The sequence below is a fragment of the Mandrillus leucophaeus genome, unplaced genomic scaffold (assembly GCF_000951045.1).
Source record: "Mandrillus leucophaeus isolate KB7577 unplaced genomic scaffold, Mleu.le_1.0 Scaffold58, whole genome shotgun sequence".
In the NCBI taxonomy this organism is placed as follows: domain Eukaryota; kingdom Metazoa; phylum Chordata; class Mammalia; order Primates; family Cercopithecidae; genus Mandrillus; species Mandrillus leucophaeus.
This window is the reverse complement of record NW_012106252.1, coordinates 1445129-1446755: the sequence shown is the minus strand read 5'-3', so window position 1 is coordinate 1446755 and position 1627 is coordinate 1445129. Positions and strand designations below refer to the sequence as shown.

Genomic DNA, 1627 nt, shown 5'->3' with positions numbered 1-1627 from the left:
ATGGTGAAACCCTGTCTCTACTAAAAATACAAAAAATTAGCCGGGCGTGGTGGCGGGCGCCTGTAGTCCCAGCTACTCGGGAGGCTGAGGCAGGAGGATGGCGTGAACCTGGGAGGTGGAGCTTGCAGTGAGCCAAGATCGTGCCACTGCACTCCAGCCTGGGCAACAGAGCAGGACTCTGTCTCAAAATAATAATAATAATAATAATAAGGTGGCCTTCTGGCCCCTCTGGGTCTAGGGCAGTAAAGGGTCTAAGAGTTACTGCTAAGCAGGCCATGAACTGGGCTAGGTTTTTATATTTGATGAAAAAGAGCCTAAACGCTAACTGATTTGGGAGAGGTGGGAAAAAGAAAAAGGAACATTAACCTTGACTATGCCTTTAGCTCTAGCCACCTTTTTAAGAGGAAATTGTTGGGCAGGTGGGGGAGGGCTAGTAGTGGAACGAAACTGTAAGGGGGACCAGGTGTGAGGAGGGGAGGTGATAAAAGGATTATAGGGTGGGGGAGCAGAGGCTGAGGAAAAATTGGGACCTGGCGAGGAGCAGCCTGGGGAGGAGAGGTCAGATGGGTCTGTAGAAAAGGAAGATTCAAAAGACTCAGTGACGCTTGGGGTTGGGACTGAAGGGACAGGCGGGAGGCAAAGGAGGAGGATGTGGGACAAGTCGCATTGGGAACAGGGACTAGGGAGGGACCGATGTGTAAAAGAATGCCTGGACGTCAGGCACCTCAGATCGTTTGTCCATTTTTCGACAAAAATCATCCAGGTCTTGTAAAATGGAGAAATCAAAAGTGCCATTTTCTGGCTATTTAGAACCATTATGGGCAACTTTCCGCCCTCCATTCCCCCATTACAGAGTTTGTATTGGGGCCAAGCAGTGTTGCAGAAGAAAATAAGATGCTTAGGTTTTAGGTCAGGCGAGAGTTGAAGAGGTTTTAAGTTTTTAAGAACACAGGCTAAGGGAGAAGATGGGGTAATGGAGGGCGGAAAGTTGCCCATAGTGAAGGAGGTAAGTTTAAGGAGAAAGGTAGAGACACAAAGAAGGGGTGTAGGGAGCAGCCCTGGGCTGCAATGTGGGTGAGCAGCCAAAGCAAGCATCCCCGCAATTGACTTGTCACCAAGGGAATGTGGGTTAATGACCAAGGCAGGCGTCCCTGCGGTGATCAGACACCAATGGAATGTGGGTGAATAATCAATCAGGCATCCCCGCAGTGATTAAAAACCAAGGGAAGACTGTCTTCCCAAGTCCGTGCTGAGCGCCGGAGTTTTGGGTCCACGGATGAAATGTGTCTCATCCTTGCCAGGCTGGACATTGTCCCTCCAACTGAAACCCTGAGTTTCTGAGGCCAGGGTTCCTGTCTTTGCCTTCGTTCCTATTTCCACAGTGCCTAGAACAGCTGATTTTCTAGTGAATGGCTTATTTTGCTTCTTCCCTACAGTGACCTTCCTGATGCAAAATCCAGAGCCCTTGACAACATTGGCAGAGTTTTTGCCAGAGTTGGGAAATTCCAGCAAGCCATTGACATGTGAGTGACCAAGAATTGCCTCTCCCCCACCTCCATGGTTAGAACTTCTCATCCTAACATGAAAATTTGTTTCCAGTGATAAGAATCCAGCCTGGGCGGCCAGG

The 1627-nt window shown here is 49.3% G+C and overlaps 1 protein-coding gene across 1 annotated transcript in view; it reads left to right on the top strand.

Annotated features, from left to right (window-relative positions):
- Positions 1–1627, top strand: part of TTC25 (tetratricopeptide repeat domain 25) — a 46650-nt gene that overhangs the window by 17817 nt on the left and 27206 nt on the right. Inside the window, exon 8 of the mRNA XM_011998839.1 lies at positions 1437–1523. Within this exon, the coding sequence (XP_011854229.1) occupies positions 1437–1523 (87 nt within the window). The remainder of the gene's footprint in view (positions 1–1436; positions 1524–1627) is intronic.